The sequence below is a fragment of the Labrus mixtus genome, chromosome 18 (genome assembly GCF_963584025.1).
Source record: "Labrus mixtus chromosome 18, fLabMix1.1, whole genome shotgun sequence".
Taxonomy (NCBI): domain Eukaryota; kingdom Metazoa; phylum Chordata; class Actinopteri; order Labriformes; family Labridae; genus Labrus; species Labrus mixtus.
The window spans coordinates 2,377,488-2,393,795 of record NC_083629.1 but is presented as its reverse complement, the minus strand read 5'-3'; the positions used below and the strand labels follow the sequence as shown (position 1 = coordinate 2,393,795).

The 16,308-nt window shown below is 39.7% G+C and overlaps 1 protein-coding gene and 1 long non-coding RNA gene across 2 annotated transcripts in view; one reads left to right on the top strand and one right to left on the bottom strand.

Moving 5' to 3' along the window:
- The window catches only part of si:ch211-266o15.1 (zinc finger MYM-type protein 4), a 33,678-nt gene that overhangs the window by 14,327 nt on the left and 3,043 nt on the right, over positions 1 to 16,308 (top strand). Inside the window, exons 14-28 of the mRNA XM_061062666.1 lie at positions 29 to 204; positions 366 to 543; positions 2,591 to 2,704; positions 2,953 to 2,996; positions 3,269 to 3,407; positions 9,230 to 9,375; positions 9,474 to 9,588; positions 9,711 to 9,962; positions 11,122 to 11,195; positions 11,529 to 11,643; positions 11,756 to 11,907; positions 12,042 to 12,156; positions 12,952 to 13,209; positions 15,005 to 15,116; positions 15,236 to 15,304. Coding sequence (XP_060918649.1) covers positions 29 to 204; positions 366 to 543; positions 2,591 to 2,704; positions 2,953 to 2,996; positions 3,269 to 3,407; positions 9,230 to 9,375; positions 9,474 to 9,588; positions 9,711 to 9,962; positions 11,122 to 11,195; positions 11,529 to 11,643; positions 11,756 to 11,907; positions 12,042 to 12,156; positions 12,952 to 13,209; positions 15,005 to 15,116; positions 15,236 to 15,304 — 2,059 coding nt within the window. The remainder of the gene's footprint in view (positions 1 to 28; positions 205 to 365; positions 544 to 2,590; positions 2,705 to 2,952; positions 2,997 to 3,268; positions 3,408 to 9,229; positions 9,376 to 9,473; positions 9,589 to 9,710; positions 9,963 to 11,121; positions 11,196 to 11,528; positions 11,644 to 11,755; positions 11,908 to 12,041; positions 12,157 to 12,951; positions 13,210 to 15,004; positions 15,117 to 15,235; positions 15,305 to 16,308) is intronic.
- Positions 14,515 to 15,698, bottom strand: LOC132993032 (uncharacterized). The gene is made up of 2 exons (XR_009676415.1): positions 15,616 to 15,698; positions 14,515 to 15,109 (listed from the first exon to the last, which is right to left on the bottom strand). It is a non-coding gene; the product is annotated as an uncharacterized LOC132993032 (long non-coding RNA).

The window sequence follows — 16,308 nt, the reverse complement described above, 5'->3', positions numbered from 1 at the left end:
AATTTGCTTCATTCATTTTGTGTTCCAGGCTGTAAGCTTTACTTCAAAGCAGAAATGCAATCTCGTAACAGAGATCACCCCTGGCGATCCTGCACCTACTGCTGCGGCATCAGCCACAAGATGCTGCACAGCCACTACGGGGGCAGGATGGAGGAGTTCTGTAGACCCCACTGCATGTCCCAATACACTGTACTCTACTACGGGGTAAGCAAATAGATGTATCACTATACTGTATGTCATTGGTCACAGATGAATGTCTTACTGTAGGTTCAAAGTGGTTTGGTTAATCTTTCTAAAATCTTACTTTGTCCCCCCCTCACCCGCTGTGTTTTCTTCCCTCCCTCTCCTCCTCCTCTTCTCTCCAGATGGGTCGATGTGACAGTTGTAGGAAGCAGGGCTACATGAATGAGAAGCTGCAGTGTTTGGGTTCAGTCCGTAATTTCTGCAACCTGCCTTGTCTGATGCAGTACTGCTACCTGCACTTTGAGACGAGCCAACAGAGCAGCAGTAACGGTACTGAACCAACCCCAGAGAGACCCGATTGTAAGTTTTATTATCAGCCAAATGTTCAGACTGGTGCACACAGCTAACACCTCAAATGAAGTTATCCACATCTTTAAATAGCAGAGAAGTAGATGTGACTGTGTAACATATCACTGACAACTTATTGTCCTTCAGTAACATGTTTTTATTTGTTTGAATTGTCTTATCAAGATACTAAAACTGCATTATGAAAACTTAGATATCTCTATAAAAAACAGCCGACATGATAACCCTTCATGACCGCTAATCGGAGATTGTTGATTAACATGATCTTATCAAAAAGTCAAAACTGTAATAGCATGGCCCTGTTTTTCCTGAAAACTTCCAGCTTTCACATCTTTCATTTTACTGAGTACATTTTCTGATGATGTCATTTCATGAAGTTACATGTAGAGTTTGAAGGTGGAGACGACCAGCAGGTGGAATACATTGGGACATTTTAATCATGTACATGTCACTGCTGCAATTCAAATGAGAAAATTCACCTGTACAGCCTACACAGTTTCTAATTTATGTTCATTCATATTCCTGCATAGGACTTTCTACATTTGGTTACGCTGCCCTCCCCCCCAACCCTAAACCACTAGTTGCCCTATATGCCACACATCACTTTATCATGGCACAGAAACTCCCTTTAAAGCCTAACACTTGTGAAAAACAAAACATTTAGTCAAATCAATATTGAACTCTTTGTAGTTATATATATCTGCATAATCCTGATTAAATGTATCTATAGATTTTAACCAAAATAGCATGAGTGTAATGTTCATCAAGTTTAGTGTTTACACATATAGTCACAGTGTTAATGTTGAAAAAAAACCTGGCAGGTGTTAAAAGCAGCAAATTACAACCTTTATAAATAACTAGTGCAGTGTAAAAATGATTTTTTGTTTGACAAAAAAATAATAATTTCATAAACTTGTATGGTTTGATTTCTTGTATAACCTTTCAGACTCAGTTTTACAGACTTGGGATATGAAACAAATATAAATACTCAAAAAGAAGGCTTATGTTGGATCTGACAATAAACTGATCCATCATAAACTCAGCTGGTCAGCTTCATGAAGGATGTGTTGTGATGTTTTTAGTTTATAATCAGTTTTTATACACCACTACCCCCTCCCCACCGGATCGTGGGTTGGCGGCCTGCCAGAACAACCCCCCCACACCCCCTCCCCTCCCCACCGGATTGCTGATGGACGGTCTACCTCCCCCCACCCCCTTGCTCTCTATCCCTCTTCCTGCATCTTATCCCATCTCTCCCCCTATCCCTTTCCAAGCCCGGCGCAGTCTAGGCCTGTGAAGACTGTTTCGTCATGAGCCGGGGATCCGGCCGAAGATTCTGCCTTTTAATAAGACAGTTTTTTCTTACCACTGTCACTTTTGCTGCTTTGCTAAAGTGCTCATGATGGATAGGCCGGATCTTTGTAACATAGCAATAAGTAAGGTCTTTTACCTGCTTTTTGTAACATAACAATGAGTAAGGTCTTTTTACCTGCTCTTTTGTAATGTTAACAGACAATGAGTAAGGTCTTTTACCTGCTTCTTGTAAAGTGTCTCGAGATAACACTTGTTATGAGTTGACGCTATACAAATAAAAATTGATTGATTGATTGATAATTAGAATCTGACTCGATCCTGATTAATGTCCAGAGCTTAAGAATATTACCTGCCTAATTCAAATCAGTAGCATCACTCCAGATGAATTTTTTTATTATTTTTATTATTATTATTATTGTTATTATTTATTTTTTTTAAAGATTTTTTTTTGGGGCTTTTTGTTTCTTTATTGTAGGGATAGGATAGTGGATAGAGTCAGAAATCAGGGAAAGAAGTCATTTAAGGCTACCTTTCCAATAGAAAAGGACAGCTGTCATTAAAAGTAACACATGAACACCAAGATTCCTTCAAGTGTTTGTGTCGGCTTGTCCCCACCCTCCCAACACTGTAAACCTAGGGGAAACACTGATATCTGTATGACAATCAGAATGCTAAGATGTCACGTTGACAACACTTAACTAATGTGTATGTTTCTCTCTTCTCCCAGCTCCAACCCAGCCTCAGCACTCCTCAAAGACCAATCCTGTTATAGCTGGTGTTGTGTCACTGGCCAACGGCTCTGCCACTCAGCCCAGTGTGACGGCAGATACTGCTCTGACTGGTTAGTCTTTACACACACATACCTCTGTATGGCTGTTGATACATCCCCAAAAAGCTGAGTCGTTTGTCAACAAAACAGCCCACATCCAAAGCTGTGTATCCCTCACTGTCTTGGTCAATGATTGTTTAAAAGGAAAGATTTAAATAAATGTAATGATTGGATTTGTTGAGTGTTTAAATAAATGTTTGATATTCTTTCCTCACAGTGAGTTTTTAACACACTTTGTAATATTTGTATTCCTCTTTTAGGGGCTCTTCCAACCTCCAACATTGAGAGCAAGAATCTAGACCATGTATGTACTGTGTGTGTGTGTGTGTGTGTGTGTGTGTGTGTGTGTGTGTGTGTGTGTGTGTGTGTGTGTGTGTGTGTGTGTGTGTGTGTGTGTGTGTGTGTGTGTGTGTGTGTGTGTGTGTGTGTGTGTGTGTGTGTGTGTGTGTGTGTGTGTGTGTGTGTGTGTGTGTGTGTGTGTGTGTGTGTGTGTGTGTGTGTGTGTGTGTGTGTGTGTGGTTAAGACTTAACATACAACTGTAGATTTGCTGTTTTATTTGTGATGTTTATGTCCAGGCCAGTACTCAGACTGATGCCATGCGAGTGCCTGTGCCGCGTCGGCGTCAGATGAAGAACAAGTCAGTGATGTGTCGGCCGTTCACTCTGGACCAAGAGAGCATGTGCCAGCTGCCAACATCGTCCTCTGAATCATCAGGTAACTACCAAACGTTTAGCAGTACTTTTTTTTTTGTAATTGCTCACACAGGAAACAAAAATGGCTGCATAGCAGGAATTAGGTGTCAAGTTGTGACTCTAGCAGCTTCTTGACAGTAAAATGTCAGACTTACTGTTTATGCAGACATCTCACACATCTTGTACCCCTCCACCATGACTTCTTCTCTATTTTACATACAATCTTTGATGATGAATCTTCTGTCCTGCTGGGTGTAAAAACATCTCTTCAAAATATTTCCTCATGTTTTCTTGTCAAACTAAACAGCTGGTGGTAGCAGAGTAATCAACCATTGGACAGTTTCTGTATTTAATAAGTAAAATCATCTGTTTGCACAGTGCTTTGTAGAATATAATATCCACACAAGGTGCGCAGTGATACACTGGGAAACTATTGACCTCAAACATTTCAGGATATCCTGCCAAGACAGTGACTGACCACAAAAATGACCAATCAGCAGTTATAACCTGAGCAAACATCAACAACAGTTATGTTTTGTAGCACTGATAGAAATAGCCTTTCTCCTTCAGGCCATGCCGGGTGTTACCTTTGTGTTTATTGTCACAGCCCTATTCACCATCTAATTCATTTTTTTTTGGCTTACTTATTGATTCGTTGTTCACAACCAGCTGTTTCAATAATTACACCAGCTTTGCTGGATAGCTCGACGCAACCTGACCAGCCGTCTGCTGAAACTTCCACATCTCCAGCGCCAGCGCCATCACCAAAACCTCAGGGGGAAACTCAGCCTTGTAACGGCTTGCCGGCACGCCTTACTGGACGCCATTTCCTGGGCAAGAGAGAGACTGACTCTGACTGCAAGGTCTGCTCACAGCACAAGAGGAAGAGGGTGGAGGAAGAAGAGCAGGAGAGGAAGAAGAAGAAGATGGAGGAGGAGGATGAGGAGTCAGAGGGGAAAACTGAGGAAGTGGCAGAGGAGGGTGTGAGCTTGCATGATGACAATGACGGGGAGAGAAAGGAGGAGGAGCCGTGTGAAATGAAGAGTTGCGAGACATTGAAGAGACAGACTTCATATTACTGTAAGACATGTTCAGGAGAGCCCAGCCTCTGTCCTGTGCCATGTTTTGAACTCTTCCACACCAGACTGATCTACAAAACAGCTCCTGAACTGGAAGCATAAGGTGAGCCCTCAGAACAACACAAAAGAGTCAATCAGTAAAACTCCCACATTCATAATAGCAGAATTCAAATAAAATTTAAAAAAAGTAAATGTTTTTAACCACAGCCGTATCTATTAACCCTTCATAGCGTGTTTAGTAGAATAATAAATTTGCTTTTCCACATAAATTCATCTTCTTAAAAGGGTCGAGTTTGTCACCCTGGGTTTTTCTCTCCACAGCTTCCTGACCTGCTGAAACCAGAAGTTTGTCTTCTACCCTGGACAGCTACAGAGACAGTTTTCAGACCTACACTACTTCAGTGACCTTTAACCCCCAATGTGTGGTCGTCTTTTTAACTTGAATAAGCCAACATGGTCATGTTACTAACAGCATAGGTAGAATGACAATACGTTTACAGAAGCTGCATGGATGTGTATTTGCAAAGAGAGCACAGTGCCGTTCTGCACTTAAAGGAGTGTTTTGATATTTTTTAACAATTAGCTAAAGAAAGCAGTATTTAAGATCGGGACTTCCTAAAGAAACAAGGTGTTTCATCCTAATCTTTGTGTTTCTGCATAAAGTAGTCATGTATGCTCACAGTAAAGCTGATTTTCTCTCACCCAGGAGACCCTTTTGACCCCTGGGAAACAAAAACACAACAAAACATGACCAACAAAATGATTCTGTTGGGTTCTGGAAGCGTTAATGCTAAGTTATTCTATTATACATCCAATGATGAGAAAACAGACCCCAGTACAGATATTCTTCCTGTTGAACACACTTAAGTGGGCTGACCGGTGGTGCAGTAGTTAGCACTGTTGCCTCATAGCGAGAAGGTTAAGGGTTTGAATTCCCATCGGACAGGAGCCTTCCTGTCCAAAGACATGCTCGGTAGGTTAACTGGTGACTCCTCTTTGCCTGTAGGTGTGAATGTGAGTGTGACTGGTTGTCTGTCTCTATACTGTATATCTGATCTGTGATTGGCGACCAGTCCAGGGTGAACCCCCCCCCCATGACAAGGCTCCAGACCCCCCAAGAAAAGCGGTATATATAGAGGATGGATGGATATTTTCCAGTATTCAAGGGCTGAGATTGGACTCATCACCCCTGCAGATTTTCATATAATTTTCTCAACAGACCCTCAGCGCTCTGTGTGACAAAGGACATAAGGCATCACCCCCCCCCACACACACACACACACAGACACAGTGAAGTACCATGTTCTTAGGGAGTCCCATTTATGATCCACGCTGTACAACAGATTCACATTGCTGTCTGTATTCTCTACCCTTTAAGACTATTTCTGATTTAAAGTTGTATAAGTGGTCTTTAACAGGCTGAGATAACTTACTGAAGTGCTTCACTGACCTGCACAAGGTGCTGTAACATGTCCCTAAAATACCTCATCAATGAGTCTCTCTCAGTACATTCAAACGTCATTAAAGCTGAACTCAATCATCGGTGTGTTGTTCAAATCTGACGTTGCATTCACTTGATTTGTGTGTTGTGTAACTTGTGCCAAATTCTTTTCTAGTGGGTTGTTCTACTTTAAAGGCACACAGTCGTGCTTCAACTACTCGTATCACTTTCTGTTATACAGGCTGAAGATGCATTTGCAGTTTGAATAGCTCCTTAACCTGATTCTCACTGTCATAAGGGTTACTTGAGCTAACCTGCATGCACAGATGAAGCCCATGGAAAAATATGTCACACACATACTTTTATTTTATGCTTGTTCCAACGAGGTCCTACATCAAAATGGTTTCTAGAAGTTTTTTTAAATGGTTTATTAACTACTGATACATACAACAGTTAAACCCATTTTTACTGAAGTTTGACTGAAAATGTGCTCGACATGCAGCTGGATCCAGGCTACTGTGATGCTCCATACACTTTCTATTTTGAATAAAATACTTTTAAGTATAGAAGTCCTGTTACGTCACATGTTGTGTTATTTGAACCCATTGTTAAACTTTAGCACACTTTCATAAAATAGTTTTTTTTTTCCTCTAGATAACACGCCATACTAGATTAGATATTCTCCTCAAAGAAACGTTCTTATCCAGCTTGAATTTGAGATGTGATTGGTTGAATAAATGCAGCGGTGGATCTGTTGTTTAGAGCAAAATGGGTAAAGTAGAAGAAATGTGACGCGGCTCAGGTCCTGCAGAGACCTCCCTCTGAAGGCCACTAAGACAAGTAGGAGGTCTGATGTTTGGGTTTGCTCTCACTGCCATACTGATAGAGGTTTCACTTTCTCAATAAACTCTCCCCCCCCAAAAAACAAACAAAAAAACTTAGTTTCCAGCCAGTTGCTCTCGGCATGGCGTCCTACCTGTGGCTTGAGATACACTCGTCAGGCTAAACTCTGCAAACACTTGAGTATTGAAGCGTCATGTTGAAGACAACAGCATTGATTTGTTGAGTGGTGATCTGACTTGTACTGTTAAACTACATTTTAGTTTTGTATGAATGTTTGATGTATAAACATTACTTTGCTGCACCTCACAACTGAACCACGGTTGACTTCAGTTCATCCACCTGCAGTCAGCCGAGCGGACTCCAGTTGTGTTGAATCCATCATGTTTACTTTTTACCTGATTACTTCATGTCTGTCACATTTTTTTTTTGTTTCACCTGTATCCGCAAAATGTTTCTACTTTTCCCTTATTATTAAGATCACACTGACATGGACCACATTTTGAAGTCATATTTCATTTTTCTACACTTTTGTTTTAAATGACTCGTGTAATGACCTAAAAGTGATGCTGTGTGTGTTTCTGTCAAAGAAGAACAAAAAGACAATAAATGTCATTTGAGAGCGAAATGTTGTTTCTGGGTTTTTTTCTCAATGTTCTCATACAGTGGTTACCTGCATGTGACCACAAATAATCACTGAATTAGAAGTGATGCTGTTTAAAATGTACAAAGGATTTTCAACATCTAATGTATTATAAATACACAGTGAAGAATCTCAAACTTAAAGAGCGCAGTGGGCGGATCAGAAAATGGGTCAAACCAAATTTTCCTCATTTAAACATGATCAAAGGAAAAGAGAAATGTAACTTAAATGGAAAATAATTTCACTTGTCTGAATTAGAAAAGCAGCAAAGCTAATAATGGTTAAGACTGAGAAAAGATTTTCACAGACTGAAAATTATTTAAGTCACAGAAAACTCCTGACTGCCTCTGGACAGAGAAATCAAAAGCCTAATGCAGAGAGTTGACACGGGTTATTATGACTCCTCTAAGTGAAGCTCAACTCCAGTGATAAAAGGATGAAGATGATGCAGTAGATGTTAAAACAATCAAGCTGGGCTTTTACAGAAAAAAATCAGGCTCAGCACTGTCTGGACTCCGTATGACAGTGCACTCTGCTGTGTCACAGGTCAAATATCTAATCATTGCATCTTGTATAAAAAGCAGGGACGATACATCTTAGCAAACAGAAGGGAGATGCATCTTTTGTTTAAAAAGGCTCCCTTGAAGAAAAAATATATGATCAAATACTGCAATCTCTCTCGTACATAGATGTTCTAATGTCTAATTCCATGTCTGCAACTGTGTTTGACATTTACAATATTTGAGAGAAACTTCCTATTTAAAGGGTTGGGTAGGGTTTTTGTTTTTAGTACGTAACATGAATACATAAACAAGGGCTGGTCCAGATATCAATTGTATTGATAAATTGTATTTGTGGGAAAAACAAGATTTTCAAAAATGAAAATAAAAATCTTCTGTTTTTAATTTTGAAACTGCATAGTGCACTTTTAAAGAAATGTTTACAGCTTTCATTTTAACCTTATTCATCCTCCAAAGGAAATTCAGTTTTAACAATAGAAGTCGACAAATTAAGTTGACTTTTATTGATAAAGTAAAAAGCAAGTAAAAGCAAAACTTAATTTCTTTGTCATTTATTTTGTCCAGAGTTTTTAGAGGGGAAAAATGATTACAATCGTAAATCAGACATTTAATTTTTAGGCCTTATCACCCAGCCCTAAAACAAATACATGACATACATGTACAGTACATATATATAAATCTTTTAAATATTAACTTAACAATCTTTGTGATTTGATGATTATTATTATCAGGATCTTTAGTAGTTCAAGTGCTCCTCAAATAAAAGATTCTTCTAGTGCGATTTCCTATAATTATTATTATGATTTATATTAAATTATAATTTCTTTAGTAGGTATTGCTGCTATCAGCCTTCTAAGAGGTTTATGTTTTATATTGATGTGGCATCACTCAGTCACAGCTGCACTTCTCAAGTGAACTAAAGGAAAAGATGCTTTTTGAACGTTGTATAGCAAATTACGAAAACAAATTGAAAAAATCTACTTCCTGAGCTAGAAGTTATCTTCATTTAAACTAAGCTCTCATATTAATGGAGATTTGTGATTGTGAGGATGATAGATATTAGACAGAGATCTTTTTAAAGACATATTTTGGTTTGACATTTTCAGTGTCAAAAAGAACTGTGACTGTTTTAGCAACCTTAAAAGAAACGAGTGTTTGAATATAATCATGTTGATTGTGGGATGGTTAAATGATTTTGTCTTTTCTTTTACTTTTTTTCTTTTTCTATTTCACCAAGTAATCTGCTAAATAAATATTGATGAATTTATAAAAGATCATAATTATCTCTCTGTTTATTGATCCCTTCTTTATTTTCTCCAGCTCTGCCTCTGCCCTCCGTCAGCTCCTCAGCAGGAGAGGAGAGGGTGAAGGTCATAATGGTTCCAGTACCAGTTCCAGTCTTCATCCCAGTGCCTATGAACATGTACTCCCAGCACACACCAGTCCCCATGGCTATGCCCATGCCTGTACGTCCCATTACATCTTAAACTCTACAGATTCAGAATCATGAAGTTCTTGCTTACAGGAAGTGAAATATGAATTATGCTCTTTAATTCCTGTACAGATTCCAGTACCCTTGATTGTGCCACAGAACAAGGAGATGAAGGATGCAGCTGTCCAGTACGAGCCTTTGACTGTAAATGAAGAAAAACAGAAAGATATACCTCTTCCCATCACAGGTGAGGGCTTAGATAAATCATACTCATTCAAGTCAGTGCCTTCATCCAAACTTTTGCTACATTCAAAAACCAATTTCAAATCATTAATGCAACAAATTCCTTCATGTAATTTCTCTTGACAGACCCGAGTAGTTCGTTTAGCGGGGACACAAAGTCAGAGGTGATCCCACCCACACTCCATGATGATGAGGAGACCCACAAAGCAGTGCAAGCCGAGCTGCCAATCAGCTTAGAGAAGAGCACAGAGTCAGCTCATCCCAAACTGAACATCCAGCCAGAGGAGAGTACAGCGACATGTGAGGCACCTACCACCAGCGCCGAGGATCAACCCCCCTCCTCCCCACTGATGGACCTAGAGAGTGACTTCCCCTCTGGTGAGACACAATATTCTTTCAAATGAACCGCAAACTGAATCAGTTAAAGCTCCTGTTAGAGGTTTTTTTGTTGGTTATGGGAGAGGCTGAAATGAATATTGAGGGGTCTAAAAATGACAAACAAGACCATGAGCCAAAAACACAAACAGTTCACAACAGTTATTGTTAAAGTCTTTATATGTGATTTTTCACACTTAAATATAATATAAATCAAGTATATCCTCTGAAAATAACTCTGTGAGTCATGACTGTCTACAATGGGTGTAACACCCGAGTCCCACTGTCTGTGATGTTTTCAGAGTTTTCAGAGTCCTATCTTCACTTTGTTTACATCGCCTGGACGGCCGGCTGACTCCTCCCCTCACGTATAAAAGTTGTTTAATTGAGGGACTAGAGAAAAGAAGAATAACATACTGTACTCACTGCTTAACTGTGTTTCTAGATCACGCTCATTTCAGGTAAATTTACATGCAGTGTGAAGATATGAGCATAATAAAGATCACTAGCATTAGCATGCTAACACAACAATGCAGCGTGAGTTGTTTGGTTTCATGCTGGTGCTCAAGGGCGACATCTACTGGATCAAAAAATCACATATAAAGCCTTTAATGTCACAAACCGCTGTAGGTTGTCACATGTAGTGATTAACTGATTAGCTGTATTTTTTTACATTTTCCACTGCAACTGTGAGTTAGTGATACATTTCACTTTTAATAGAAAGCACGTTGGGGCCCCGGTAGTCTAGTGGTTAGAGCGTGCGGGCCCCATGTACTGATGCTATATTCCTCCAAGTGGGAGGCGCTGGTTCAAATCCAACCTGTGGCTCCTTTCCCGCATTTGCCACTCTCTCTCTCCCAAATTACTGACTCTATTCACTGCCCTAGCTCTAAAATAAAGGCAGAAAAAGCCCAAAAATAAGCCTTTCAAAAAAAACAAATTTTTAACAAGATGGGTTTTTTGGTCAAAAAACTTCTTACATGTACAAGACAAGATCAGCAAAGACTGCTTTGCCCACTGGTTGGCCAAGCAGTGAGCTGATATCCTAAGTGGGCAGCCAGGGCTTCAACTAAAATAATATATTTTCTTGCTAAAGATGATTATCGATTAGAGATAAAAACAGCTCTTAAATATGTCGTTTGTTTGTGCCTTTGTTTTGCAGAAATGGATCCGAAGCCGCCTGCTCAACGGAGAGGAGTTAAGAGAGCAAGAGAAGCTTCGTTAGCTCGGAAACAGGTACGACTCCCCTAATAAAGCAGCAGGGTTTTTTTGGGCAAACAAATTTAATACATTGACCTCAAACTTAAAAAAAAAATCTTCTGCTTTGCAATCATTTACATCATAATGTGTTCAGAGGCTGTAGGAATCTGAGGAGGCTAACAGGGGAGGTTACTGTTCCATTTTAAATAGTATAAATAAATATTTTTTCTAAATTATGAAATAAAAAGTTGATAGTGTGACATTCATATATTCATACATACATGTCAGAGTGTGTGTGCTGCCCACATGCAACTATTCAGCTGTTACAATCTACATACTCAAGCTTTAATTTAATTTCTTTCCATTAAGGGTCGAAGGCGATTGGTTGCCATGGTGACTCCAGCCACCCTCAAACTGAACCATGTTTATGGGGTGAAAGCCTGGAGGAGCTGGGTGCAACAAAGAAACAAACAACAGACAGAATGTGAGCCATTTTTTATTTGATCATTTCTTCATCTTCTCTGACACATCGAGTGGGTCAGTTGTGGCCTAACTTATTCTACACCAGTTTTAACTGACTGTCTTTCTCCTCGTAGCAAAACTAGTAGACATCAAAGAAGACATCACTCAGTGTGACTCTGCTGAGCTGAGCTTTGCCCTGTCTCACTTCATCAAAGAAGTGAAACGACCAAATGGAGAGAGGTACAGCCCAGACAGCATCTTCTACCTGTGTCTGGGGATACAACAGGTACACACACACACACACACACACACACACACACACACACACACACACACACACTGTGTCACTGGTATTCATTAAATTTTTTTGGTGTATCAGTTAATTCATTTCCTGTTTTCTGTCTCTATATTTTTTCACAGTATCTGTTCATGAAAGGACGAATAGAGAACATCTTCACTGATGGGCTGTACAGTCCGTTTGCTTCTGAGATCAGTGGGATGCTGCAGCTCTGGAGACCTAAACTCCTGCCTGATGGTATTCATTCATGTTCTGGATGTGTGTACAGAGAATCATAACCGAAAAGTGCAGCTCTATAAAGCACTTTAATAATTTGGTATTTAGGTATATTTCCTTGTTTTATCTGTGGTCAGCACTGTGCAGTGGAGAGAGATGAGAGAGAAATCTCTCTGACTTCAATGAGCTTAAGTTCAGATTTTATAACCAGCGCTACAGGAAGCAAGAGGCCAAACAAAGAAGTGAAAAGCAACAAAGGGCAACACACACACACACCAAATAGGATACACTGTCATTGGTCACTTAAGGTTCAAATGAGCATCTCAAGGCCTGTGCAGTCTCATACATGAAATTGAAATGGTCTCATAGGTAGATGTTAACAATGGCTCTAAAGAAAGATCACTTTTTGGGATTCCTTGAGGAAACCTTGAAGTTCCCCCACCTTGTAAGAAAATCAAAGACAAACAGTGTGTTTCAATGTCCTGCTCTGAAATAACACGGCTGTGTAGATACATCAAGCTTAAAGCAGTACAATGAAGCCATAGCTTTAACACATTGGACAAATGAAGAATTACAGCCATAGTTATGTTTACACCATATCAGCCTTTGCAGCATTTCTTTGCTGCCCCCTTGTGGCCAACCTTATGTTTTCACACAACTTTGTTAATACTATTTTTTTTTAGTTAGTTTCAAACTTGTCTTTGTTGGGAAAGAAAATTTAATTATATAATATTGTCCCTACTCTTTTCTGTCGTCATGTTTAAACTTAAAAGGAGTTCTAAACTAAAAGGTTCTTTGCTTGTCTTCCTCTCAAAGGTCGTATTTATCCTTCCCGTGTTGCCGAGTCCTACCTCTGGGAGTGTAAGCAGCTGGGAGCCTACTCCCCCATGGTGCTGCTCAACACGCTGCTCTTCTTCTGCACCAAGAACTTCCGCTTCAACACACTGGCACAGCACCAGAGCCTCTCCTTCACCAACTTCTTTAGATGCTCCGGAGCGTACAACAAAGCGGGCACAGTCCACTTCCTCCGACACCAGAGAAGCAGCACTCCCACGCCCCCCCGGGAGGAAAGAGGTGGGTGTATGAAAGTAATACAAGTACCTCTTTTAAAGTTTAAATATGAGAATCAGGGTTTATTACCCAGTACACATACAAGGAATTTGACTTGGTGTATTGGTGCTAAACAATTAACAAGGAAATAAAGCAGAACTAGAAACAACTTAAATAATACAGTATAAGAAGATATTACAATATATAAAATAGAATAAAAAAATGTATGATATAAATTATAAAATATAAAAATATAAAAATGTACAAAATGTGTAATGTAGGAGCTGTGCAGTGGACTATGAGAAAAAATCTGAGTGTGTGTAACTACTCACAGAGTGCATGTAAGGAAAATACTGAAATATCAGTTATTTATGTTTTAATGTACTCAATAAGAATTGAAGGTCATTCAGAATTCTCTGAAATATTATCCAGAGAATGTCTTTCATCTTCTCTATCATTAGCACTGCGGATGGTTTTAGATGAAAATACCTGCCAATGCTTTTTTTTTTTTTTCTTTGGAGGGACATATTTCTCATTAACAAGTCACCTGTTATTGGCAGCTCGGCTTACAGTACCTGATGAAGGTCGGTTAGACAGAAACGTTGTACTCTCTAATAAATATCTCTGCATGGAGAGAGACAGTGTGCCGGAGCCTTTCTCAGTGTCTTTAACAAAACAAAACAAAGGAAGCTCGTTGTATATGTTTCATCATCTCACTCCGTTAAAGATTCAGACATATTTCAAAGAGAATTCACCAAACGGAGAACCATTTATGGATCTGTCTTTGCATTGCTACTTGTTGAAAAGTTTTTCAAATTAGATTTTTTCTGAAACTAGAATTAGATTTAAAATATTCTATTCTTTATTTACTGAATGCTTTATGCCAGTGGTTCTTAAACTTTTAATGAGTACCACCACAAAAGATATTTGGCTCTCCAAGTATCACAGTTATGACCAACATTAAATTACAGCAGCAGAGAGCTACTTAACTACCATTTTATTCCTGATGTGCATTTTATTTAGTATTGATGGCCCACACTCTGTGACCTGAGCTTGTTGTCTGTGCCTCTCAAAAATAAATCCAGACGGGTTTTTGAGCGGGTGCTGAAGCGTCACTGGCACTGCTAACGTCTCCACTTGTGCTGGGTTCACTGTCGTTGACTTCAGCTCCTGCTGTTCTGCTCGATGTTTACACCGCCCAATATCATATCGAGCCACAAATGTGGAAAATGTTAACTTGTCATATTTGCTTCCTCCATTTGCCATCACAGCTATGTTTGTCAACCAGAGAACCACAAAGAAGTATCCGGCACACCACTCAGACCACAGTTTGAGAAATAAATGCTTTATGCTATCCCTGATCTTCAAACAGATCTGTAAACAAAATGATGACTTTTTATTACCATGACATATTTTGCTTTTCTTTGTTACAAGACTGTAACAATGTTTGCAGTTTGAAGAGAAGTAACAAAAACATCACAGAATGTCAAAATAAGAAAACAGGACAGAACACCAGTCGTCTTTGAAAGAAGTCAACAGGTTTGTCTTTAGAAGCGGAGTCAGTGTTTCCTTTATAATGCTGACTCTCACTTTCATGTTCCAGCACTTCAAACATCACACTGAGGTCTTTGTCGTTCCTTTTTTGTCCTCAATGTAAAAAAACAACAACATTATTTTGGTTTCATATTGTCATATTGCCACGCTCACTGGCAGCAGAAAAAAACAACTTTATACTTCCTCTTCTTGTTATGTGGTGTAGTGGCAGATGACCAGCGTATCATCATGCTGGCTGTTGTTTTGGTTCTCTTGCTTCATTTAGAGCGATTGAGAAAAAGGAAAGGGGAGGAAGAGGGAGACCTGTTGATGCTTGAAAGTGCCCCCAACCCTCTGCGCTGTCCTGTCCGGATCTACGAGTTCTACCTCTCTAGATGGTGAGACAGAGAGACACCTTCAGTGTTGATGGAACAATATTTTTCACAAAGAGAAAAACTGAAACAAATGCTTCATCTGCTTTGTCCTTTTTTGTCCTGCTTTGGCTTTTTTTTAACAGCCCAGAGTCTGTGAAGAGGAGAACTGATGTGTTTTACCTCCAGCCTGAACAGAATGTGCACACAAACAGGTCAGACTCAAACACATTTTTTAACTTATTGATTTACTGACAGGATTTCAGACTTAAATGATCCTTTTCACAAGCAGACATTTCCCCCTGATTTGAAGCTCAAATGTTACAAAGGTAAGGATTGTGGAGTGTTAACATCTGCAGGCACATGAGGCTGTACTTGCTAATCCATTACCTCCCCTTAGACCACACCTCATGTTAACATTCAAGATATTTGTATGTAGAAATAGGGTTTGATCATTTTACTTGATAGAAATAGTATACATTTTTCATCAGTAACATTTAGTAATTTAAGCCTTTTCTATCAATACATTTAATGGAGGCTGTATGGTGGTGCAGTGGTAAGCGCTGTTGCCTCACAGCGAGGAGGTTCCTGGTTCAAATCCGTGTTGGACAGGGCCTCTCTGTGTTCTCCCTGTGCATGTGTGTGTTCTCTCAGGGTACTCTGGCTTCCTCCCACAGTCCAAACACATGCTTGTTAGGTTAACTGGTGACACTAAGTTGCCTGTAAAATAATAATAATAATAATGCATTTTTTGGGCTCCTTTCATGTCACTCAAGGTCACCTTACAGAGAAAGAAAACAGGTGATAAAAACAAGAACACAATCAACTACATAAAAACAAAAACAGCAATAGAAAGAAGGGTGTGGTCAGACAGAGGAAGCTGTTCTGAAAAGGTGTGATTTGAGGTGTGATTTGTAGGTGGGGAGAGAGTTAATGTCACGGATGGTTAGTGGGAGAGAGTTCCAGAGACGGGGGGCTGTGGGCTGAAGGCGTAGGTGTGAATGTGCGTGTGGCTGGTTGTCTGTCTCTATATCCTGATATTGACCGACGACCAGTCCAGGGTGTACCCCGCCTCTCACCCAATAACAGCTGGGGTAAAAAAGCGGTATAGATAATTGATGGATGGATGTTTAATGGAAACCTTAGTTCACCTGCCTTGTTGGCAAGCTAGTCTGTTTACCTGGTGGTTGCTAACAGTAATATGAGCTGGAAATGTACA